The 25,742-nt window shown below is 37.2% G+C and overlaps 1 protein-coding gene across 1 annotated transcript in view; it reads right to left on the bottom strand.

Moving 5' to 3' along the window:
* Positions 1-25,742, bottom strand: part of DTWD2 (DTW domain containing 2) — a 63,344-nt gene that overhangs the window by 17,450 nt on the left and 20,152 nt on the right. Inside the window, exons 2-4 of the mRNA XM_066569588.1 lie at positions 17,770-17,860; positions 14,270-14,364; positions 6,331-6,520 (exon numbers count right to left, since the gene is read on the bottom strand). Of these exons, the coding sequence (XP_066425685.1) occupies positions 6,331-6,520; positions 14,270-14,364; positions 17,770-17,860 (376 nt within the window). The remainder of the gene's footprint in view (positions 1-6,330; positions 6,521-14,269; positions 14,365-17,769; positions 17,861-25,742) is intronic.

Genomic DNA, 25,742 nt, shown 5'->3' with positions numbered 1-25,742 from the left:
ACACAAATTATTTTCAAATGTTAAAGGAGTAGTTACAGTAAGTCAGATTTAATGATGACTCCCCAGTCTCAAAGCTACTTCTTATGTTCTAAAAGCTCAAGCAAGACTGCAGACAGATCTGTTAAAATCTTTTAAAAGTGACATCTTGAGCCCCAAGAAAGCTGGTTAGAAAATAAATTCCATCTCAGGGAAGGAAGCGTGAGAAGGGAGAGAGAGGAGGAGCAAGAGATCCCAAGCATAATCTAAAGTTGGATACCAAAACATCAACTTGCTTGAGAACCAGTGCTTGACAATACAAGCATACAATTACAAATGCTCATGACTAGTCAAGCAGATTTAAGCATACAGTGCAAGCTGAACTAAACACTAAAGCTCAAAGGTTAAAAATTTGCTGTAAGAAACCAGATTTCAGATGATACCAATTTGATGTGATACCAATTTTCATGTAGCGAAGAAAGTATAAGGAAAACAAAATAGATGTGTTAGAAATTGTGAAGGCATGATGGAAAAAAAGAAAATGAAGTATTGAATACATGAATAACAGCAATGCTGTGATGAATGCATAAATAGGATAATTTGTTGGCACAATGCTGCTGAACTTATTATGCCCAATAAGTGGCAGAAGAGTGCATCGACAAAGAATTAAAAAGTCACAATGAATATAAAGCTTCCCCCAGCCTTAAACCGAGCCCACTCATGTACAAGCAGACACACCATTCAGACTAACAGTGAGTTAAGGCAGAAACAAGAAGACAAACAGTCTGTGCAAATGGTAACATTAAAACTGGAACACTAATTTAATGAAATTAGTTCTGAGGTATTTACAAAGTATTTTGTCGCTACAAAATGTCAAAGCATTACAGATTATTAGGTTAGAAAGTTACATATAACAACATAGGAAAAAAAAGCAAAAAAAAATAACAGTGAACTATACTTTATGCCCCATACCTGACTGTCTAAAATGAAATTTTTCTTGACTGTTGGCTAGATCAATGCTGATGCCTCAGCTAAAAATTAGAGGGAAATACAGTATCCATGCACCATTCCACATTCACTTAAAACTATTTATTTGTACCTGAATACCAGAATATGAATTCTTTTTCCCACCCCTCAATATTCTCAAAATAAAATGTGATGACACTGAGGTGGTGAGAGCTGCTCCAGAGCCTGGGCAGGGACAGTCCCCTTGGCATCAGCATGGCATGGTACAGCTCCCAGTGCCTCTGCTGCTCAGTCTTACCATGCACACTGATATGCATTGCTCTTGACCCAAGACTCCTCTCCTCTGAGGAGGAAGCACAGAGGCACCAAAAAAAAACAGAATCCAAGAGGTGCAAAACCTCTGCTGAGCCCCAAGTCAGAGCCAGTGTGCCCTGAGGGCACCGAGCCCCGCCTAGGGCTGAGTCACTGCCAGCAGGGCAGACAAGGCAAGGGGAGGACTCTATTGTCCCGTCCCCGGAGGTAAGCCAGATGAGATGACAGGTGAGAAAGGACAGATGTGTGCCAGCAGGACTCATGGACAAGGCTTCACACAGAAAGCAGCACAGTACCTCTGGGACAAGCACGCATCTTGGCAGTCCAGGGTGGGGGGCAAACATATACAACAAACAAGGGACTCAAAGCCTTCATCTAAATGACAAATCTCCCCGCCAGTGGATGCAGGGCTCAGTGCAAAGCCCATCAAAGCCTCAGAACAATCACACAGTTCCTCAGATCCCACCACATTTAGCCCTGGAACCCAGCTCTGCCTCAATGTCACAGGAAGATAATCTCAAAACAACCCAAGAGAGGGGAAGGAGGGAGCTGCAGGCCAGGCAGGGACCCTCCTGTCCTAAGCTGGCTGCACCTTGTGCAGCCACAAGACCAGGAAGATGGCAAAAATAGTAAGAAATAATAAACCGTACTATCTAGGAAGTCCTATAAACCTTTTCTCTTTAGTTCCCATCCCTTCCAAAAAGTGGTCAGCAAAGGCAACAACCACTGCGTAGCACTTTTCAAGTATTTTTAAGGATGGGTATTTATTTTCTACAATTATCCCACAAAAGTAGGAAGACCCAAAGATTTCCACTGGATTTTTAAAAAAGGAAAAAAATATCAGGTGCTAGAAATAATTCGTTCAGGTTTGGAATAGCATATTCCTGGATTTACAACAGTGATCCAGAAATACTCATCCATAAATAAAAATAATTTGTGTATTACCTACTTCCAATGAAACAATAAGCACTTGGGATAGATTGTCTACTTTTTATATATATGGTTTTCAGGTTAACTTTTTCAATTCTTATTTGGTGCTGAAGTGCGGAAGGAGTAGAAAGCCAAAAGCAGGAGTTTAGTCATCTCTCCCCACTATGCTGTGCTTATCTCCTCATAAACAGAAGCAGCTTCACCTACAGTGGCCTGTGATTGCTTCACACAATACACCACCACATGAACTGTGCCAAATGGCTAGTTCTTCTCTCCAACTATTGCATCTGCTTCTCCAAGGTAACTGAATACCTTCTCTGTATCCCCTCTGCAACAGCAGCTGTTGCACAAAAGCCTGCAGACCCCTTCCTCAGTTGTGGCTATGCAAAGCATCCTGGGATAATGTGCTTCTCCAGAGGGTGCTATTTCATGGAGTACCCTATGTAATCAATGTAATAATCATATTAAAGACTATTAAAGTCACATGAGCAGCAGCTGAGAGAACTCAGGGTGTTTAGCCTCGAGAAGAGGCAACTCAGGGGAGACTTTATCACTCTCCACAACTCCCTGAAAGGAGATTGTAGCCAGGTGGGGCTCCGTTTCTTCTCCCACATAGCTAAAAACAGGACAAGAGGACACAGTCTAAAGCTGCCCCAGGGGAGGTTTAGGCTGAAAATGAGGAGGAACTTTTTTACAGAAAGGATGATTAGGCACTGGAATGGGCTGGTCAGAGAGGCAGTGGAGTGAGTCACTGTCCCTGAAGGGGAAAAGACTTTCAAGGAAATACAGGATGTGGTGTTTGGTATCAGTGCCAACAAGTTGACAAGGTAGTGTTCTGTCCTAAACTGAACTTCAGGACCTCAAAAGTCTTTTCCAATCTACTTAAGTCTGTGATTTTGTAAAGTCACCTTAACCCCAGTGCCTCATAGGTTTTTGCTAAAAATTTTGTCCAACCTCATGCTTTGCAATTTATGAAAAAAATTCCATACAATAAGAATGATTCTGGATTAAGACATAAATTTACATTTTTCTGATAAGGTTAAATATGTTAGATTCATATATATCTATTTCCTCTGGGGCTTTCAGGAAGAGCGCAATTTAAATTTCTTTTAACATTTTTTTCAAGGAAAAATGCTCTGCTGACTGAGCTGTTAATTAACAGAGCTTTTATTGGAGATCTCAAGATTTTAATACTAATTTAAAACAACAGCCAAGTTTATTAAAATATCCCACAGTATCTTGAAAATCATTCAGCATAGCAGTTTGTATTACTCAAAATCAGCAAAGCTGTAAAGTAATACAATTAAATATTCCTTTCAATGACTCCAATCGATGGTGTCTTTGTAGTTAAGAATTGCTAATGTCTTCATTACTAAAATAGCTCTTTTCTACCTCCAGAATATTGATTAAAAGCACAAATCGCCATTTATTGAATAAGTCTAGTTTCTTTTTGTATTACAGATAATGCCTACAGGTATCACATCCTCTTCACTTTTAACATCCCCTCTATATAGCTGTTGTCATATCCACGTTATTTTCTCTCTGGGGCCAAAGCCTGCCTTCTTGAATTTCAAATATAGGGATATTCAACTCACTTTTGTCTCAGAAAATTGCAATATCAACCCAAAGTTTCAAGATATGATCAGCAAAAACTTTTTTCAAATAGAGAACCATTTGCATGGTTCATTTAACTATGACAGATGAACTACGACATAGAAAACAAGAAATAATGTAGAAATAGTAAAAAGCCCAAAAAACCCTACAGTGTTGGCCATGATGTCTAGATCAGTGAGAAAGATGAAACAGAACACTGCCAAAGGTTGAACAAACTTTAGTCCCTAACAGTGCTGGTGTTTACTTGCAGACAGTTTTATAACTACGTTCTCCCACATTACTCATAATTTTAACCATTAAGAAGTGTCTAGGGGGCTGCACAGGTGCCTCAAGATAATTTCAACACAAAATGATCAAACTTAGTCTAACATCCAGGTGTGTACACAGCCCTTGCACTGCTCCACACTCAGGGTGTGTCATCTTGGAGCCTTACCTATCTCATCGGTGACTGTATGCAGCTACAGTGCAAGCTCTAAGTTGGCACAGCACAGAACAAATAAAGCAAAAATAACAGTCAAACCACTAAATGTATCCTTTAAACTTGATCTAAGAGACTGATGTCAGCCAGGTCACACCTCAACATGGGAAAAAAAACAGTTTTTCCTGCAGGAAGCTACTCCAACAATGTCATCATAACACACCCATGTGACTTGAATAATAGAAAGTATCAAGTAGCATATAAAATAAAAATCAAACCAAATATTGATTATAGCTCTGATATATTTACTATTTACCACAGTTTAAGAAAAAATTAGTACTTTTATTAACTTAATACTTCAAGAATCACTGTATCACTGTATTAATTTACTCTAAGAATTTAAGCCCTTTAAAACAAGAGCAGCAATGCAATTCCAATAAAAAAGAAGGATATGAATGTCAGAATATACCTTTCCTTGAAAAAAGGGCCAGATAAGAAGTCGAGTGTTGATGAATAACTGCAAATGCTAAAGACTGCAATCGAAGCACTACAGAATTCATGTATGCACAAAGAAGCAAATCTCCTAAGAATGTTTTTTTATATTCATGCTGTCTGCTGATTTTCTTTCCTAGAGCTTGAAGTATGATCCCTTGCATCACTGTTTCATAAATCAATGCCTCTGAACTTTCTCAGAAAGGAAGTCTGTGACTCACCCCAGTGACAAATCGTATCCAGTCGTTAGTTCTGGTGCCCACTTGCAGGGAGGAAAGGTGCACAGTACCCAATTATCAACTTCCATCCAGAAAATCTCTCTGGCCTGTCACATCTCTACACATTTTTATCCATGTTCATGTACAGAGGGTTATAGATCAATACCCTACACCTACATTTTCTCCTACAGCTATGGAATCTTGTACAAAACATCTTAACATACAGAAAACAGTTATGGACAAATTAGGTGTCTATAAAATCATATGTAGATGTGATTTATATCTAGTCTTTGTGGTGTAATAACCTCCTATGATAGGAACACATTTGTAAACATGAAATGGTTTTTTTCATTTGTTGTAGTGCACAGATATATCTTAATATCTTGGTGAAATCTAATGCAACAGTAGAATACATGTAAAGTAACAAACTGCATATTATGGATTTTTTAAAAGATAAATTATTTATATATTTAAATGAGGTTTCATGCATTATAGTCAACACACTGCTCAATTTTCCAAGAGTTTTTTTGGTATAGTATCTTACTAAATTTTCATTCCATTATTTTTACATGTTCTATCAATTCAAAGTCTTTATCATCTCCAATTTGCCTTAGTCAGGATTTAATAATTTTAAAAGCATTACTTGTATGTAAAATGATCCATAAGCTTGCTGTCCATTATTAAAAATAAAATAAACATTTTAACAGCCTCAGGGATACTAATTATGATCCAATGATGAAGGGAATTAATTTTTCCATTAGTAAAACTGTTGGTATTAATACTTTTTTCTAAAATACACTTTCAGTTATGTCCCTGAATAAAAAGGGCAGCTTTGTCAAAAAATTAAATGTACACAAACAATGCTAGTCTGATGAAAACACTTAAGATACAGATACAAAATTATTCATACAGTCAAATGGACAGTATTTGTAAAATGTTACTGGAGACAGAATTTTTAATATGGTGGAGACCACATATGAGAAGAGTGTGATGCTTTCCTAAGAGGCTGAAAATTCAACTTTCAGCTTTCCTATTTCTGTAATGTAAAATACTTATGCAGGGGAAATGAAACACTTATTTCAATCTTTGTATTCTAACATCTTAAACAAGACACTAAAATTTTCTACACAAATTAGTTTTCAATTTTGCAAAACAATGATTCACTATGAAGTTACATATGCTAGCTCAAAAATAAACAAAAGCAAATTTCAAATGAGAAAGTAGAAACCCTCAATATTTACAATCATCTTTCTTACAATCTTACCGATTGCCTAAATAATTCCTCAAGTTGTCTTTCTTTTGTTAGCTGGTTACATCCTCAGAAAACCACTCCCTTCTAACTCATTAGAAGCAAGAATCTACTAGACAAAACTTTGAATTTTTATTTTACAGTTTATAACTCACTTGCTTGGGAAGGCGGAAGAGAGAATTTTTGTAAAATATATCTTTAGCCTGACTCCATGTTCCATCGATGATAATCATAACAGATGGACTAGAAGACATCACTGCAACTTCTTCCAAATTGGTTGCTTCAGCTCCAGGATACAAAATTAGAGTATTGGGATTTCTGCACACAGTTGCTAATTCAGGATACCTTTAATGCACAGAAACATAAAATCAAATAGATTATTGAAAGTTTTCATGATGTACACATACTTTCAAATATTAGCTCCCACTCATCTCCACCAAATTTTATTTAAATTTCCCTTTCTCATCTATCACTTTCTCCTTCCAACACCTCTGAAGCTGTTGGTTTTCCTCCAACAGCTAAAGTGGGGGCAGCTTCTAAGTGGGGGCAGTGAAAAAACAACCACAAAAGTGACCAATGAAAGCTGAATAAAGCAATATATCACATCTTTTGCAATGCTTAATCACTACTCTAATGTGTATTGGAGCCAAAGACATTATGAATTTTTACCAAAATTTAATACATGCATTCTAGAAAATTTTTTTCAAACACTTAGCATAAAATTACTGCAATTATCCTATTTTTAACCTTAGAGAAAATATTAGCAATTCATAGTCCACACCAACAGGACACTTTTGAAAATGTTATAATTTCCATTGGTTTGGTGTTTTTTTAATTACTACTTATACTAACTGGTACAGTTCTAGTTCCCATTCTTTTACACGCTCTTCTTCCTTCCTGTGGGCTTCTACACTTGTCAGTGGTACCACAGGAGTAACACTGCCTGTATTGAGTGTACAGTTGATGTACATAGAAACTCCTGAAGTGTTGGCAGGACACCACTGTCTTAGCCTATAAAAACCTGTGAAAGACATTGTCATTTAAATAGTACTCCAGGTCTCAAAAAGCCAAGTCTAAACTAGTCTGGCCGGAACACTCCAGGGATGGGGCAGCCACAGCTTCTGCAAGCAACCTGTTTCCATGCCTCACCCCATAAAGGGTAAAGAATTTATTCCTAGTATCTAATCTAAATCTACTACTCTCTTCCAGTTTAAAACCATTTCCTTTGTTCTAGACCTTGCAAAAGTCCTTCTCCAGCTTTCTTGAAATCCCCTTTAGGTACCAAAAGGCTTCCATAAGGTCTCCCTTGGAGCCTTCTCTTCTCCAGACTGAGCAACTCTAACTCTCAGCCTTTTCCATAGGAGACGCGTTCAGCTCTCTGACTATCCTCATAGCCTTCCTCTGGACTCATTCCAACATGTCCATGGTCCATATCTTTTCTGTGTTAAGGGCTCAGAGCTGGACACAGTACTCCAGATGGCGTCTCGCCAGAATGGAATAGACAAGAAAAGGCTAGTCTTGTAATAAAGACTGCATTACTTGTCTGGAACTCATTTCTCAGTCTTCAGTCTTGCTTCAATCAGAAAGCTTAAAGAAATATAAAGCAAGGGTTGACTGTCCAAAGCATGTGACATCAAATAAGAAATTAATTCTACATAGTACCTCAGTGGCCATAAGGTGTAAACTAATTTGGTAGGATGAGAAGATCTTTATGCAGTTGAAACACCATGTGAAGTGGAAAGAGAAGCCAGCACATCTTAGGTGTATCAGAATGGGATTAACAATAGTCAACACATAAAGTGGGCTCTTCATGATACCTACCAAGATCCACTTGGTGCAAGATCACAGATACAGGCACACTGTAAACATCTAAGTTCACACTGAGGAATTTCTATTGTCACTGTCACCTTTTAAGTTCCAGAAACCAGGCATCTGCGCCACTTTTCCAAAAATCAAGCAATAACATGTATTTGTAGGGGGAAGCAGTGGTAGGAGTGGGGAGGACTAGGGAAGAAAGAAAGGGTTCATAATTGATTTTGAGTTGATATATACAGGGTGTACTTAAACCTGCACTCCATTATCACTCTCTGTGGAGGCATGTGAAAAAAACAATTTTAAGAATGTTAAATTCAGACAGTATTGAAGTGCAAGACATTGAGATCCTGAGATTAAGACTCAAATGGGACCATAAAGGATGCATATGAAATGAATGTGGAATGGAATTCAGTGTACCAATAAGCCTGGACATAGTATTCCACCATGTGACCACCCTCACTGCCAGCCATCCTCCCTCCAGCAAACAGTCCAGACTGATTCAACACTGTGTTTCATTCCTGTCAATGTCATTTACTACAAAGAACAAACACACAAACAAACAAACAAAACCAAAACATAATGATTTGTCTTTCCAAAATGAACAGGAAAATTGTAAATAGAAACTGGAAATCTGTAAGATAAGCCTGTGGCAAACACTTCTTCCCACTATTTTTTAAGCCTTACTTACACTATAGTAATATGGTATCATTTTAATTTAACCAACAATCTTGTTACATAAAATCAAAAGCAAGAGGCCATCCCATTACACGGTATCTAATACCCAAGGCTTAAAACTGGTCATTATTTTCATGTTTGTCTTGAGAACCCAAGTCTTCAATTTAAACTATCCTAATCCTGAGACAGAAGAGATTTTAAATCCCCTTAGAGGATTAAAAAATGAATTACTAAAACTATTCCAAATCTGTATTGATTATGAAGCTCTTTAAGTTTATATTAGGAGCACCACAACTGATGTTATAGTTGACAATTCAGTTGAAAACACTGGTTTTCAAGGATCATAGGTCATCCTATTTCAAGGTCATCCAAGGATCATAGAATCATCACAAAATCACAAAATGGCTTGGCTTGGAAGGGACCTGAAACATCATCCTGTTCCAACCTCCTTGCCACAAACTGGGACACCTTCTACTAGACCAGACTGCTCAGAGCCTCACACAACCTGGCCTTGAGCACATCAGGACAGGGCATCTACAGCTTCTCTGGGCAATCTGTCCCAATGTCTCACCACCCCCAAAGTAAAGACTTTCTTCTTATATTTAATCTAAACCTACTTTCTTTCAGTTTGAATCCATTCCCCCTTGTAAATAGTCTCTCTCCATCTATCTGGTAGGCTCCCCTCCCGTACTAGAAGGCTGCAATTGGCTCATGTCCTTTCCAGGATGAACAATCACAACTCTCCTAGTCTTTCCTCTTCCTAGTCCTTCCATTCCTTTAATTCCCACCAAGTGTTACTTCCATGACTTCCCCAACACTGAACACTTAAGATTCTTCTGAACAGGTTTAACCATCTTGTCTAGACTGTGTTTTTGCTAAAAAAAGTTTGGACCAGATGATCATTGAAGTCCCCTTCCATGCTGGTATTCTGTAATTCTATAATACATATAGTACATATGTAATTAATATTGACAGCCCTTAGTTGCTCTCATGCTTAAAATAGAATGATTTCAAGTAATTGAAGGAATGTCCTCTATAAAGATTATGCTGAAGAAAAATCGTTTATACAGACACTGTGACATTTCCAATACTTTCACTGGCATTTCGCAGTACTTGCAGACTTTCAAACTTCAGAAAATTTGGCATTTCCAAGAAAAAGCAATTTGTATCATTTACAGTTGTAGTAATTTACCTCAATCCAGGTAAGATTTTTATTGCAATAATGAAAAGTAAGATCAATCTGAAGATAATAATTTTCTCTTTCTATATATACATCAATACAAATTTTTTTATCTGCTTGACATGGCCAGCAGCTAACATAAAGCTCAAACAGATGACATAATTTAAAAGTTATGCTGTAAGATACAACTATGGCCTTGAGCTCCATAAGAGAAATATCTACAATACTTGCTTCTCTTATAAATCAGCCTTAGTTTTGGTATGCAGCAGGTATTGTAGGCTTTTATAATCCATTTAGCACAACATCTCTGCTAAGCAGAACGGTTCAGATATTTCATTCCTGTCTGAATATCCAGCCACTTTTTCACCAAAGATTTATACATTCTCATGATTGCACTTAAGAAGCATTTCATTATTTCTGGGATGCATGCTCTTGAAATGTGTAATTTAAACATAATCCCATTTTTGTACCATATACATTTTCATTACACATCGACTCAGTTGCTCTCAAACTCTCTAGATGATTTTAATTCAACATGGATCCAGTGTGAAAAGCAAGCATTCAGATTTTAAAAATGTAACACTGCCATTTAGTAGCAAACAATACTACTAATAAAGAATAGATGCTAACATATTATCTGTAGAAAACCATCAGGTTAATGAGGACTTCTCAGTTTTTCTTATAATTTTTACTATCTCACCTTAGTTATAGGCAGGTGCCTCTGCCCCTCTCAGTACTCCTGTGCTTGGAAGACTGTGGACTGCCATAATTCCTAAAAGGTAGTAATTTCAATCAAGTAATAAAATGGTTTTAAAAATGTAATTACCCTCTGTCATTTCCACATATAGAAAGAGGCCCTTTAGGGTCAGGACAGAAGCATAAGAGATATCCAGGAAGAGTGCCTCTGTTTTATCTATTTTTTTATCATTTATCTACTTTCTTTGTATGTAAAGCATAATCTTTAAGAACAGAAACATTAGCACAAGGATCATCACAGAACTGTTTATATTGGAAAGGACCCCAAACACAATCAAGTCCAACTGGACACTTCACACTGCCATGTCCAAACCATATCCCCAAACTCCCTATCTATTACAAGTCTATTAAATAATTCTTGGGATGGTGACTCAACCACTTTCCTGGGCAGTCTGCTCCACTGCCTGACAGTCCTTTTGGTGAGGGAATTTTCCAATCTAAACCTCTCACGGAAGCACATATTGAGAGCCATTTCTTCTCGTTCTCTCTATTGCTTGTTAGTTCAGAGAAGAAACCAACACCCACCTCACTATAACCTCTTTTCAAGGTTTTGGTAGTAAGTAAGCTGCAAGAGTTGTGTGTTCCCTGTGAATATGCCCAGAAAGGCGCTGCAGCCAGGAGAGCACGCACACTGAGAGAGAGGGAAAGTGTGAGGAGGAGGGAATAGAAGAAAGGAACTGTTCTGGACTTATTGCAAAGCTAAAGTCTATAGTACTCAAAGAAAAAACAGCCAGAGAGAATACTATCTAAATTATATTGAGAGATCTGAAATTTGATATGGTAAAATACAGTTTCGGATGGAAATTAGCACATGTTCAGTTAACCAGCATTTATTACTTTCACACACAGAATGACAAAAGCTGTGACAGGCTGATGATCTCTGCCTGCATCTAGTCATTCTTGACTGAGCTAAGGGGCAAAAATGCATGAATTAGTTTGATAGCATAATGACACCAAAGCACACAAAAAGCTCACAAAAAAGTTATCTGAATAAAGAACCACAACCTGTAACCAGGTTTACATTATTCGGTAAGTGGCAAAACTCAATTCATTGATATTTGATATAGTAAGAATTCTTGTTTGTGAACAAGCACTACAAAGTGTCATATCTATTGTATATAATTACCTTAAACAGCTTTACAGAAAACCAACAGAAATAAATTGCATTTTATTACTTTTAAAGTGAAGCCTCAAATTTTCCCAAGTGGTCCATTTAATTTCTAATCTAGGCCACTGAACTGCAGGAGGGCTGGCAATTATACTGAGATTTCATAGAGTCAAAGAACCGCAACATCGTAGAGTATGCTGAATTGCAAGGGACCCACAAGGATCATTGACTCAATTCCCATCCCTGTTCAGGACCGGACCCCAAGAGTCACACCATGTGCCTGAGAGTATTGATCAAATGCTTATTGAACTCAGACAGGCTTGGTGCTGTTACCACTTCCCCTGGGAGTCTGTTCCAGTGCCCAACCGCCTTCAGGGTGAAAAACCTTATCCTGGTATCTAACCTAAGTATCCCCTGGCACAACTTCAGGACATTCCCCTGGGTTCTGTTGCTGGTCACAAGAAAGAAGAGATCAGTGTCTGCTCCTCCTCTTTCCCTCACAAGAAGTTGTAATTGCAATGAGATCCTCCTCAGTCTTCTCCAGGCTGAACAGACCAAGTGAGCTCAGACATCCCTCACACGGCTTCCCCTCAAGGCCCTTCACCACCTTCATTGCTCTCCTTTGGACACTCTAACAGCTCAATGTCATTTATGTTGTGGTGACCAAAACTGCACACAATATTCAAAGTGAGGCTGCCCCAGCGCAGAGCAGAGCAGAGCAGGACAATCCCGTCCCTTGCCCAGCTGGTGATGCTGTCCCTGATGCCCCCCAGGACACGCTTGGCCCTCCTGGCTGCCAGGTCACTCCTGGCTCACTACTGACCAGGACCCCCAGGTCCCTTTCCACATCGCTGCTTTCGAGCCTCTCATTCTCCAGTCTACACACACAGCCAGAGTTGCCCCATCCCAGGTGCAGAACCAGCACTTTGTGTGGCTTGATTTCAGAGAGCAATGCAGATAAATTTGTAATTGTTCCCACATTGTCCTAAGTAACAGAGTGGTGGATGTAGAAATATTTGCAGCTGGGGTTTTGTAAGTGTTCCTTCATTAGAATCTATAATTTTATCACAGCCTCCAGAATCACCAAAGTCTGAATATTTGCAAGGAGGAAAAGCTTGAGGATTAGATTACCTTTCCAGAAAAATTAAAAATAAAGACAAAATCACCCCATCCAAATAGTCACAAAATATAAAATGAAACTTAAAAACTATAGTGACAAGGTTGTTTATAAAAGTCTGGTACCAAAATAATTCAAACTTTTGACATATTAGATATTAGATACAGTTGTTATCTCTGGTCAATACAGGCCCACAATTACTTCTGAGTGAAAAGTATTATTATAAAAAAACAAATGCCTACAAAACTTTATTAGTAGCCTAAAAAGAGCATTAATCCAATACATTGTACTTTATTCATGCATAAGAGACAATAGTTGTTTTTTGCCCTAACATTTCCATAGTGAATAGCAAATATACTGCAGTTGTACAAGCCTATGAACAATGCAGGGAAAAGACATTAGCACTTTTTTTTGCCCATCCTGCTACATTCCATTGTTTTGAAGTTCTCTATCTTTGTAGAGAGTATTTTAATAGAGATCCTTCAAATGTAAAGGCTTTTGTAATTGGAGTTTTAGAAAACCATACTGTACAGTGTATAGCCAGCTATGTAAATTATACCTTAACTCTGTATTCAGGAATAAGTAATCACTTTACTGAATTGAGATAACAGATGCCCTACCCCTCTGTTCTCCCCCACACTTTTGTATATTTCAACTGGCCTTGCTCAGCATGTCATGTGTATTAACATTAACATTCAATTTTTATTAAAGGAAAAGAAAACTGCAAATATTAACCACTCACAGAAGTTCCTCTAAGGATTCAACTCAATTTGAGAATTAATTTCCTTTTTAAGTATTCACACTTTCTATTTGCTTTATTAAAAATGTATGTAGTAAAGCTTCACTGGCATTTGTACCAAGACCTGGTTTCTAAGATTTAGCTTCATCTAATGAAGATTAAAGATGCTATATGGAAAAGCAATATTTTCCAATGTCTCAGAATATTAGAAAAAATAATTTAAAATTTCTGAGAGCTACACTTTCTTATGATTAATTTTAAGAGGAGGAAGAAGAAAATTAATATTTCTTTTTTTAAATTTTAAAGAGTTTTAAACGAGCCTCACAACGAGGCTGCTTTCTCAATTTCCCACACCTGAGTAAAAACTATTAGTTTTACTTCAGTGACACCAAATGGTTAGTCAGATAAAGCAAATCAAAAAAGAACAAAACAGAATAGCAAGACAGACCTAGTACAAGGAAAGAACTGAACTGGAAACAGATAAGAGTTTGAAAGTAGCCATGTGAACACTCCAAGAGCGCAGAACTGAGACTATAACCTGAAGGAAGAATATCAAGTGCTTCTGACTATCTTTGGAAATCAGAATGTGAGTGTGCACACTTGAAATAAAAATTAAGAACACTGTTGGCTATTTTAAAAGACACTGAAAGATATATTCCTATGATTTACAGAGAACCAGAAAATGCACAGGCAATCCTGCTCACCTGTCTTCATTAAAACGTCGACCAACTAAAATTTTGCATTTGTCTGGAGGGAGACAAGCTGCTAGCAAAGGTACCGTTCTTAACACTCGACTTTCCTGTAAAAAAAAGAAAAGTTACTTTTGAATAAAATCAAGAAAAGCTTCTATGAATTATTAATGTTTTTATTTTCTATCAAATTCTGTTGACTACAGACAGAGAAAAAATTTTAGCAGGTAACAGGACAAAAAATCTTCAGGAAAAAAAAACCCCAATCTTGATGCTTCAGATTGTATTGTTTTAATTGACAATATTGAACTCAGTCTCAACTAATTTATGATCATCATCATAAATTTGAACTAGGCTATCAGTATAAAAAACAGTAACAAAACTTCAGAGAAAAATCACTGAATAATAAACAGTGGGCAAAAAAAAGCATTAGCATTAATGAAATAACATCAGGATCAGTAGAAAACCTGGGTAGGGCTCAATTTCCACAGAAAGATGCTTAGGAGTTCTGTCCTGAGTTACACACATCACTCAGGTTTTGAAAAGTACACCCTACTTGCAATCACTTCCAAGAATAATCAAAGACAAAGGTAAGACAAAAAGGGGTTTGTACACCTAGCCATGCCACCGATCTCTGGATCATAACAGCAGGCATGAAAAAGGAAAAATGACACAATTATTCTATTTACTTATATATTTATATTATATATCTATATATATACATATCTATATCTATATCTGTATCTATCTATCTATATATATATAGAGAGAGAGAGGCATATATATACATATATATATTTACCTATATGCAAAGAAAAAAAAATAAATCAGACTGAGCAAATAATTCCATCACCTTTGCAATAGTCCTGATGCTGGATTTCTGTATTTTTAGTTTTTAAGTTAGTCTCATGATGAGCAGTGATGCAATAACACTGATCTGAAACCAAGTATTTACACCTTGACATGGAAGGCTGTATTGTCCTTGAATTCCTCCAAAAACAAAAATCTAAATAATTCATGTAGCTATTGTGCAAAATGGAAGTTTGACAGTACAATTTCTCACATGTGATCCACTGTTCTACAGCAAGTGATTCTTCTCCCTTTGACAACACCTGATACATGTGCAGGTCTATCTGGCAGCTTGGCCTCTGGATGGTGTGAATGTGAAGACATTAGTCACACTAATCCAAACATAGGAAATGTTTTTCCTGACTTTCTGCATTACTATCTTCCCTCAGTACCAGTCTCAATAGCACCATTTGACCAGAGTTGAAGGCTTAATCCAACGTACTGCAGACTTCCAAAGCCAACAATGAAGCATGTGGGGGATGACAGTTAAGACTGACATGCAGCAGGGGAAAGATATTCTCTATCTGGTTAGTTTATTGGGTTATTTCTGAAACAGACTGTTAAGAGTGTATCTGTAATGCAACGGCAGACTGAAGGATCAGATACAGTCCAAAAGGCTCATCTGCCTTCAAGACTGATTGTGTTTTGAGTGTGAGCAGCAAAGGGAACTTATTTTTTGTCATGTACCCCTCTGCAGTTATGCAACCAAAAGCACCCCCTGTGACTACCTCCAAAGACCACCATTTAATAGGACTCATCTCTGATAAGCCAAGGGCCCTCATATAGTTGGATAGTTACCACAGTGATAGTTACCATATGTTTAAAGGATAGTTTATTCTATAAATTATCATTATGCAACATAGAGTAATAGAAAACTTGCATCCCATTGTAACAGACAGCTTTTCTGATTGCTAAATAATAAAAAGTTGTAGATAGCCTTCCAGACAGACACAGGAATGCTGTACAAATCCAGAAAAATCTGCAGACTTTTTCTAATACTCTCCATCATGAACAGGGAATTCAACACAATTAAAATGCCAATTCAATATCTCTGGCATATTTTTAAACTTCTTTTTCCCAGCAAGTGACTTCAGTGTATATTTAGGTACTTTTAAAATAGGAAGTAACATGGAGGAGTATTTCTATTAAACACAGTCCATTAAAAATCAGTTTTCCCATTTAGAGCCCAAACACGTCATGGCTTCTGTTTTATTTCCCTGCAAGAGAAGACTTTTTTAAATTGGAGCTTTTGTGTTCTGTTTAAATTCCTTCAGGAAATTACTCTTTGCATGTTGATTGAACAGCTGTGCAATGTCAAGCAAACAGCTGCACCATGAGAGTACAGTTTTCTGAATTCCACAGTCTGATTTGCAGACCCATTATCTACCCAGATCTGTGTAACTGTGGTACAATTTCTAAACACCATATGATCCACACCTCCATAGGCCATTGTCAACCAAAGAGAAGAACATCAATGTACAGCCTCCTATTGGTAAACCAAAACATACTGTTCTGAAGCTATAGTTTTTCATTGGGGAAACAGGCAAAGTCATCACTACGTTGAATAGCTTAATTCACATTTTAACAGAACGCTAATATCAATAAGAGACCACTGCTGTAACCAAAATACATTTCTCCATGGATCAACTCTTAGCACCTCTGTGAGACACAGTGTTCACAGAATCACAGAATATGCTGAGTTAGAAGGTGATCCATGAGGATCATTGAGTCCAACTCCTGGCCTCGTACAAGATACCCCACCAGTCACACCCATGTGCGTTTATTTTATTTAATGTTACTTAATAACAATGATATTTCTTTCTTACAATTTGTACACAGGCAAGTAGATTTCAATTCCAGTAAGACTATACAGTTGAGATGTCTTGCATGCATGGAGTTACAGAAATAAGGTGTGATTTCAAAGATACAATAATTCAGAAGAACTGAACAACAAATATAGCAACTCAGATGAACTGGCATTCAGTCATGATGTTTAAAAGGAAAAATCATTATATGATTGCCCTGGTTTTGGCTGGGATATAATTCATTTTTTCCCAGTAGCTGATACAATGCTGTGTTCTGGATCCAGGATGAGAATAATGTTGATAGCAACAATGAGAACATCAGTACATTAAGTAGTGTTCACCTAAGCCAAGGACTTCTCAAGTGTCTCACGCTCTGCCAGTGAGGAGCTGCACAAAAAATTTTGAGGGAGCATGTCCAGGTCAGATGACTCAAACAGGCTAAACATGGTTATTTCACATGAATATCATGCCCAGTATTTAACTGGGGATGGTCAGGACCTGCCGTTGCTGCTTAGGGATGGGCTGGGCACCAGCAGAAGGTGAGCACTGTATCATGCATCAGTTGCTATTATTATCATTAATAGTAGCAGTAGCAGTAGTACTACTGCTCCTGTATTTCACTTTGTTTAATTTATTAAACTGTTCTTATCTCTCTCACAGAAAGTTTTACATTTTCTCCCTCTGCTTCTCATCCCCATCCCATCTGGCAGAGGGGCAAGTACTGTGGTACTGCGTGGTACTCAGCTGATGGCTGGGGCTGAAGCATGACAGCGAGCTGACAGCACAGCTGTTTCCTCCTGCCTACCATTTGCTGCATTAGGATTAGAGCTCAAGTCCCATAGTTACCATAGCCTTACTCACCTCTGCTGGATGCTGAATTATATACAGGCAGGTGGAGACCTTTAACGGATGTACAGGCAGGAAAGGACACAAACACACCTTCTGAGGACGGCTACGTGGCAAAGGGAGTGAGAGAACAATAAAAATAATCAGCAGCTTGTGAAAGAAGATATAACTACATTGCACAAATACATATTCCCTAAGAACTTCACCTAACCACATCGTATTAAACCTCATGTAATTTTATGTTTGAAACTCCTGTCACTTCTAAAAATAAAGAGGCAAGACTTTCATTGAAACAGCATTTTGAGAACAGTGTTCAGACACTTCCTGTGGTTTAGTTAGGGTTACAGCACTCTAAAAATTCTTCCGTCATCTTCAAGATGAGCAGCTTACTAGTATCCATACCCTTATTAGACAAGTCTGTTACTTCTTTCCTAAGAAGTTAGTTTCAACAATATGATGATCTATAATAGAACAGACAATACTTACAATTTATATTTATAATGATTGATTAGAATACAACATTTTAGATGTATACACACATGAAAACTCAGACATGCTGTATTTTACTTTTTTATAATTCCATTTATGCTGAAGACATGTAGAATGAAAGCAGAAAAATCCTTACCAGGAACATCCAATCTAAGTCAGAAAAAAATGTATTTTAAATTCTTTAGTGTACTGTTTCAAGCTGTTGAAATGACTAGCTGAAGAACAGTATCTAAAGAAATTAACTTATGCTTAGTATGAAACTGATCTGCTGAATGATCAAGAACAAACAGAAGCAAAGAAGTAAGCTTGAAGTTTTACACAGAGAAATTGAACCATCACTGCAGAAAAACACACATTTGCATACACATCCATGGGCAGGTGTCACTCTAGCTCTTTGCACAGATTATTCAACTACTCAGGAAAATGAAGAATTTTCTTAACAGTGAAACTCCGACATGTATTCATCAATTAAAATCACACCATCTCTGCAAACAAAACTCTATATGCTTAAAACATACAAAGTCATAATTTTCAGCAGTGACAGGGACTTGGAGCAGAATTTCACCTGCACCCTCCTTGTAACCTTTACTGTTAACACTTCATAGGTTGAGCACACCGGAGAGACAGTAAGCAGTGAATCACTGCAGCAGATGTGATTCAAAGAAGTGAATTCTGAAGACAGGTTCAGATTAAATTCATGATGAGCCTGACAGAGAATGAATTTGCTTGTTCACAAGAGCATGCACCCAGACAGGTGGACTAAGTAATGCTACAGTAATCCACACCAGTACAAGTGATCCCCATTCAAACATTAGTATTTAAAAGTAAATGGCAGCATTATAAAAAGGCAGTAAGAACTGATAATCTCTTTATCAGTTGACAGGCTGTGCTAATTTAAAATGTGTACTTCAAGCCCCAACAACTGAGGCACAGAGGATATTCCCTTCTCACAGGATATACAGTTAAAGGTTACCCAACACCGGTCACAATACAAAGTGAGGATGGGGGGAATGTTGATGCAAAACAAGAAATTGGTACTTCTCAAAATAAGCACCAGAAAAACTAATGTTAAATATTTAGACTAAAAGATTCACAGTCAATAAATCAATGTAATGACAAACAGGAAATTATTCTGATACACTCTTCTGGCGTACTGTTCCAGTAGCCTGCTGCCTGTTTTTCCTTCTAGTACTGGTATTTTCCTGCTGCTAATGCAGCATAAATTTGGCACATTCTGGTGTATTAATGGTCAGACTTCAGGCCTAAAATGAAGCACTCAGTAACCTGACTATTCAGTGGGCTACCCAAGGGACCTTCATCATGAACGAACTGAAAACAACCTCACTTCCAGGTCTGATGGGGTTGCTCTCCAGTGCAATCCCCTTATCTTTTTCCCAAATGTTCTCAGATGTGAGCAATTTAAACAGAAATCTCTGTTTTGATAATAACCTAGAAGCAGAAAATACTGTGGAGTCTGTTTTTTTGCCTGTGCCCCGATTAAGTCAAAGTTCATCCTCTTTTTGATCATCAGGTACATCAGAAACTCAGGTGTGTGTACAAAGTGTGACTCCTTGGTTTCTCCCCAATAGCTGGTTCACTCCAACAGCTGGTTTCACTTACAAGAAAGTTGTTAAAGGTCTCCACATTATGACATTTTCTGCTGGAGAGAGATGAAGGCATGAAAATCTACTAAAGCAAGCTGTTCCAGAACAGTTAGCTGTTGACTTCAATCCCATGAGCTACACTGTTCATTACCTCTCATAAGCACACAAAAGAACTTCCCACTTATTTCTGACCTTAGGGTGTTTAATTATAACAAATTTCACTAGATATAACTTATTTTCAAGTCTCCCTTTGGCATATGCTTTTTGTATTTTCCACACTGGTTTGGATTTTTCAGAGATAGTTTAGGCCTTGTTAATCTCACAGGAAAAAAAAAACAAAAATAAAGAAATTACCTGGAAAGTAAGTATTTTCAAATAGCTGCAAAAATAAATTCTGCCTATAATTTGATCTGTAAGGAGCAGAGCACAGACTATGACAAATAAAGAATTTCCCAATATAATTTAATTACTTACATATGCATATACATCACTTAACTTTAAGCACCCAATTAGGTACCTAACTATGTTGAATACACACTGTTACAACCCCATCTTGAGGGCACAAGACTTACTTCTGTAATTTTATTTTGGAACCTAACAGTTATTGTGAGACAAAACCCCCCCAACATTATTTCTTCATGAAATCAACATTACCAGTCCACATCTGTGGGACAGGAAGCACTACAGAACAAACCAAGTTCTGTTCCACCCCCACAAAAGCTGCCTTTGCTCTGAGAAAGGCCACCTAGGCAGAAAAGATATTTAGTCTTTTTCTTTTGTTTAAAGATGCTGTTTTAGTCTTGCCCTACATACACAGCTGATGTTACAGAAAAGAAGCAGAACCAGGAACTTCTTTAACACTGAACATCATCTTTTTCTCATTTCTGGAGATCAAAGTAGCAAGCATCTCTAGGCAGGAGCAGTAGTGTTCAGAATATTAAGGAAAAGGTTTGTCGGTTGGGATTAGGATTTTAAGAGGATAATTTTAGGATATTTTTACAGGATATTCTCCTGTATGCAATTTCAGTACAGCTCAAAGATACCCAGTGGGTTCTTAACTGTTTTTCAATACAGCTTTTCTAGTCTAAAATTTAAGATGAAGTAACCTATCACAATGGCATGATTAAAAGAAAAAATCATCATTCCACATTTGGCAAGATGTTCCATATGAAAAAGACAGCCACATACATGTACGGACTTAATAGCTCTCTTTCCATTATTTATATCTCAATGAATGATACTCAGAATAACATTAAGTTTACCTTCCCAGAAGAACTGTATCTGGACAGGGGACTGTGGTAACAGATTTAGTGTGATTACTAGTTTCTGGGCAGAGATACTCCAAAAGTAAATATGCCATAGTCTGGGAAACAGTGAGCTAATTCTGGAATTTTTTCCAAGTCTCTGTATTATTTTACTGCAACTTGCTTCAGAACTTTACCCTGCTACATGTCCAAAGGCTTCTTCTGAAAACAAGCATCATTCTGTGAATGCAAGTTCGTGTATTCATACACCCATAGTCAGAAAACTACAGTAAATTATTTGAGGATTTGAACCCAAAGTAAGCAAAAACTAACAAAGTTGCAATCTTATGCTCAGCATTTGTAGACATTTGTATGGAAACATACAGAGGTTAAGTTTGCCAAGCACATGTTCTAGAAACAATGCTTCCAATATTAAAATAAGGAAGAAGCTGATGTTTATTAACTACTAACACTTGTAGCAACATATTCATGTTCCACCACATATTGCCAAGGTCAGGCCCCAGACTGTATTTTCCAAAAAACATGCCTGCCAAGACACAAATGGCTGCTTCAATTAAATTAGATTTCTCTACTGTTTTTGTCAAAACACCAAGGGTTTCAAGGTCAAAACCCACCTGAGAAATCTGAAGAAAAGCCACAAAGTTACTATATGTTTGTTTTATAATAACACTATTAGGTATGCTTTATACTGACACAAGTCCATTACTCCCATGCATTAAAACAACATTCAGGAGTTTTACAAAGCTGGGGTGAGGGGTGAAGTTTAAAAGGAGAAGCCCAGGTATTTTTTAAAATTTGAAAACTAATGCTACTATTGCTACCTTTATGTTAGAGGACAAACAAAATCTAAACATTTATTTAACATTTTGCATTATCCACCTTAACGCTACAGTTATAAAGGAAGCATAAAAGAATATAGATCTACTTATCTGTAGATAAGTAGATCTCATACACAGACCTTACACATAGATATGTATAAACTTACGCATTTAGGAAGAAACAAATCTAACCCAACATTCAGAAGAAAAACACCGTCTGAAGTTAATATGACATCATTTTCAATAGTACAAACTTTCAATAAATAATCCCATGAAAACAGCAGTTAAATGCCAGGCAGTTCTCAAAAATGCACATCAATTGTAAAGTGTTACTAATAATTAAACACAAAACATTTTTATGATGCTACACAAACCTCTGGTGTGTACTCTGAGTGCTGGAGAAGCCAGATCAAAAATACCTGAAGTCATTTCTCATGTCATCAGCACTGTCTGGGTTTCTTCTAGGCTTATCGTGGACATTCTTTAATCAAGCAAAATTTCAAGCCTTATTTTTAATGTGGTTTCTTGAGAAAAATCAGGCACAGAACATTACTCTGACTTTATTGTATTCCAACTTTCATTTCTTCCTCCTGTCTCTTTTAAAAAATTTAGTAAGTCACTGGTCATGAGGCATAAAAATGTAAAATTAAATCCCTACGAACTTCATTAGGAGTCAATAGCCACATAAAACATAGTATCAGAAACAGAGGTGGAGGGAGCACCAAGAACACTAATAGAGCACTTCTTTTTCCACTTGATAATCTGTATAACACCAGCTTCCTGACAAAGAAAAAAAAGAAAAAGAAAACTTAAAAAATAAAAAAGGCATATTGCCAATTTTTTGCTTCCCAAAAGAAGTTTTAAATAAAACAGATGTATGGGTTGCTTTTGTTTCAGTATTTTAGTTTTTTAATAGTGCAACCAGTGAATTTAATGGAACATATCTCTGTTCCTGGAGTAAAAACATACACTTAGACATGTATGCACAGGAAAAATATCCAATACAAATCACAGTGAAAATCTTTTGTTCAAGGAAAAGATTACACACAATAATGGAAAAATTTTTTTTCTGTTACCCAACAATATGAATCATCTATTTTGCAAACAAATTGTCTTCAGGTGTAAAAAGGTAACTATTTAAAGAAAATTTAGTTATCCTGCACAAAAGCTTTTGTTACCTTTTCAATACAATAAAGACAGCAACTTTAAGCAACAGAACACAGAAATAAACTAATTCAGCTGATCTTATTCTAATTCATATGAAACATTCTACCACAGATCTCATGACATCATGAGAGAGCTATGGAGTCCTTTGGTATCTCTCCATTTTGCAGATCATTTTCCAATACACATCAAAAGTTCACTGTGTTGAAGAGCTTGAAGCCCCTGAGTTTGAATGTCAGGACTTCATACAATACCATATGACTATCAGCTTCCTCCTTTTACTGTTTCAGAGTACCAGCCAGGAAAAAAAGGCATCCTCCTAGAAACACTCATTTAGACTAACAGTATCAGTGGATCAACTGCAGAATGGCCTCAGTTGGAAAAGATTTTTGAGATCATCTCATTCCAACTGCCCAGACATAGTCAGGGACACCTTCCAGGATCAGGCTGCTCAAAGCCCTGTTCTGCCCTTGAACACTTCCAGAGATGCATCACCCACAGCTCCTCTGGAACAGCTGTTCCAGTGACTCACTACCCTTATAGCAAAGAATTTATTCCTAAGATCTAATTCAAACCTTATTTTATCTCTTTTAACTTATAGATCTTGCTCCTTTTACACTTTAAACCTGTAATATATTCTGGTATGGGTTCCAAAACTTTTCTATCTAGTTTCAGGAAAAGCCACTGCAGTACTAAATATTAAATTCATTAAAATACTCCAGATTAAATTTACCAATTTGTGCCAGAAGACATTTAAGGCAGTATCACAAACTTCCAAACCAACAAGACCATAAAATTTACCAATTAAACAGAGGTTACCATTGTATTCAATGAAAGTTCATTTCCAGAGAACTTTCCTCATAGCTGTACAGTTGATATAACATAGCATCTGTTCTTCTTGCCAGAAGGTACTATCAACACAGCAAACTTGGTCACAGTACAAAGAGGTGCTCAAAAAGCAACGCAGTATTTTTAGACAAAAACTGCCTTTGAACTGCCCTATAATCCCACTGGAACTAACATGGTCAAGGGATACAGCAAAGGGAAAAGGCAATGGGATGAGGTCAGAGATACTTCAGAGAAGAGGTACAGAAATAGGTTCAGAATGGGGACAGGAAGACAGAGTCATCTCCCTGCCTCTCAACAAAGCACACAGTACTAGTGAGCAGCTAGGAGATCACAGAACTATTTCCTAGCACTCAGATTTCTTGTAGATTTCTCAGATTCCATGTCGGAGCAGGAGAACTGCTGAGAGTTGGTACTCTTAGCAGTTCTCCTGCTCCTACATGATATGGGGAGAAGATACATCCCTTGCCCTTCTTTCTGTTTTCCACTCTAACCACAGCCACTGGTGCAAAACACTGATTTTCCATCATAGTCAACCAATTTGAAAACTTTGCTGTCTTGTAAATTTGAAACAGTCCTGGGCCTTGCCCAGAGCACTGGACTTCAGAAAACCTGAGCAAAGAATAAGGTAGTTAATTCACAGAGGCATCAAAGAATACCAGCAGAGACTAAGGGCAAAAAGAAACACTTATTTACATCTGTTTCATGAACAGCTATGTTGCATCACATAATGGGCAGGGGGAGAAGTTCACAGCAATAAAAAGCTGTCCATTGTCAAAAGTTACTAAAGCATGAAGATATGCTTTTGAGTTCAGAAAATCACAAAACCACTATTCCTATCAGCTACAAATATCATTCTACAGGTGCCCAGTATTATGATGATCCCCAGGCACCTGCTATTCATTATTTAGCTCTCCACCACAGAACTTCATGTTTGACCCATTTGCTCTGAGTATGGTTTACTGGCACAAATCACCATTTAAAAAAAAAAGAAAAAAAAAAGCAGTAGACCATTATCCAGCTCCTACACTCAGCAGGAGAACATAAAGCTCAGCGAGATAAGTGTTGAAAACAAGAACAAAGACTATATGTGGTTTCATTTTAACATTTATTTTCAGAGCAACCCAATATATTTCAGGGATTATGTCCTGAGCTCCTACCGGGGGGAAAAAAAGCAACACATGTATCTCAAAAACAGCTAAATTTTCAGCAATTGACAGCCAGCTACTAGAAACAGGATTACATCACTAACTCATTTCTTCTTCAGCACCAAACAACGATCAGCTTGTAATGATTTTCAGTCAAAGTTCAACTGATCTGGATTGGAACAACTATAGCAATATATTTTAAAAGCCCTACTTACAAAGATTGCAAGATGTTATTTCCCTCGATTTAAGACTAAAAAGGCAACTTTCCAGAATTAAGAGACAGAAGCAGTCACTTACTTAGTTCATTACAAGCTCTGAGTTCTCATTAAAGAAAACCTTCCTATTTCTTTGAAAACTACATCAGTTAGTGCAGTTATTCAGAAATTAGGCAAATAAACATACATACATAAATAGATGCTTACATTTCTCTTTAGAAAATGTCTATTTGTAAAAAGAAATCTAAAATTAATGAAGAAAAGTACTTCCTTCCAAGTATCTGGTAGCTTATGCATCATTTTGAACTTCTATTTTGCATTACCATATTTTTCACAGTGGTTTTCAACACGAAGTAAATAGTACAAGAGATTTTATCCTCATCATCAGTAGTAGTAGCAGCAGCACATATTGAAGACATAGTATCTGGAGAATTACCAA

This window comes from Molothrus aeneus, chromosome Z, assembly GCF_037042795.1.
Source record: "Molothrus aeneus isolate 106 chromosome Z, BPBGC_Maene_1.0, whole genome shotgun sequence".
NCBI classification, from domain to species: Eukaryota; Metazoa; Chordata; class Aves; order Passeriformes; family Icteridae; genus Molothrus; species Molothrus aeneus.
This window is presented reverse-complemented; position numbering and strand designations above follow the sequence as displayed.